General features: G+C 40.3%; 1 protein-coding gene across 1 annotated transcript in view; it reads left to right on the forward strand.

Moving 5' to 3' along the window:
- LOC106512739 (uncharacterized) overlaps window positions 1-529 on the forward strand; it is a gene marked incomplete at its 3' end in the record, with an annotated part of 1,999 nt that extends 1,470 nt beyond the window's left edge. The window contains 1 exon segment of the mRNA XM_014001289.1: window positions 1-529. Within this exon segment, the coding sequence (XP_013856743.1) occupies window positions 1-529 (529 nt within the window).

Here is a 529-nt window from a genome sequence, read left to right on the forward strand (position 1 = left end):
GTAGAGACACATTTTAGACCCATGTGGATTAACAATCATGGGAAACTTGTTAATCTGTTGAACTCTGACCGCCCCAGGGTGCATGCACTGTTAAACGATGCAAAGGTTAATATAATAGAGGGTGATTGTTCTCTTTATATTAGATCTGTTGGTATAGAAGACCAAGGAGAATATAAGTGCATTTATCTTGATCCTACACCTGAGCGGATTAGACTTCCAAACGGACCTGTAGCTGTAGTGAGAAAGGTTCTTCTGGTAGCACGGAACCAAAGTTTTACCATTAAGCAGAAGGTGTATGAGGAGGTTGTTACTGAGAAAATGTCAACATTGTCCCCTTTTATCTCAGGAGACAGTACAACTCTATTGAACTCCAACCCCCAGTGGGTAGAGACTGAGGGTACAAGTACGTCTGTTCTAACTACAAAACAAATCTACAGACAGGAGACATTTGGTGTAGAAAGTAAAGAAATGACAACTGAGTCTATTATGACTGGACGGTCTATAACACTTGGTGAGACAAAAATTACTT

The sequence above is a fragment of the Austrofundulus limnaeus genome, unplaced genomic scaffold (genome assembly GCF_001266775.1).
Source record: "Austrofundulus limnaeus strain Quisiro unplaced genomic scaffold, Austrofundulus_limnaeus-1.0 Scaffold11450, whole genome shotgun sequence".
NCBI classification, from domain to species: domain Eukaryota; kingdom Metazoa; phylum Chordata; class Actinopteri; order Cyprinodontiformes; family Rivulidae; genus Austrofundulus; species Austrofundulus limnaeus.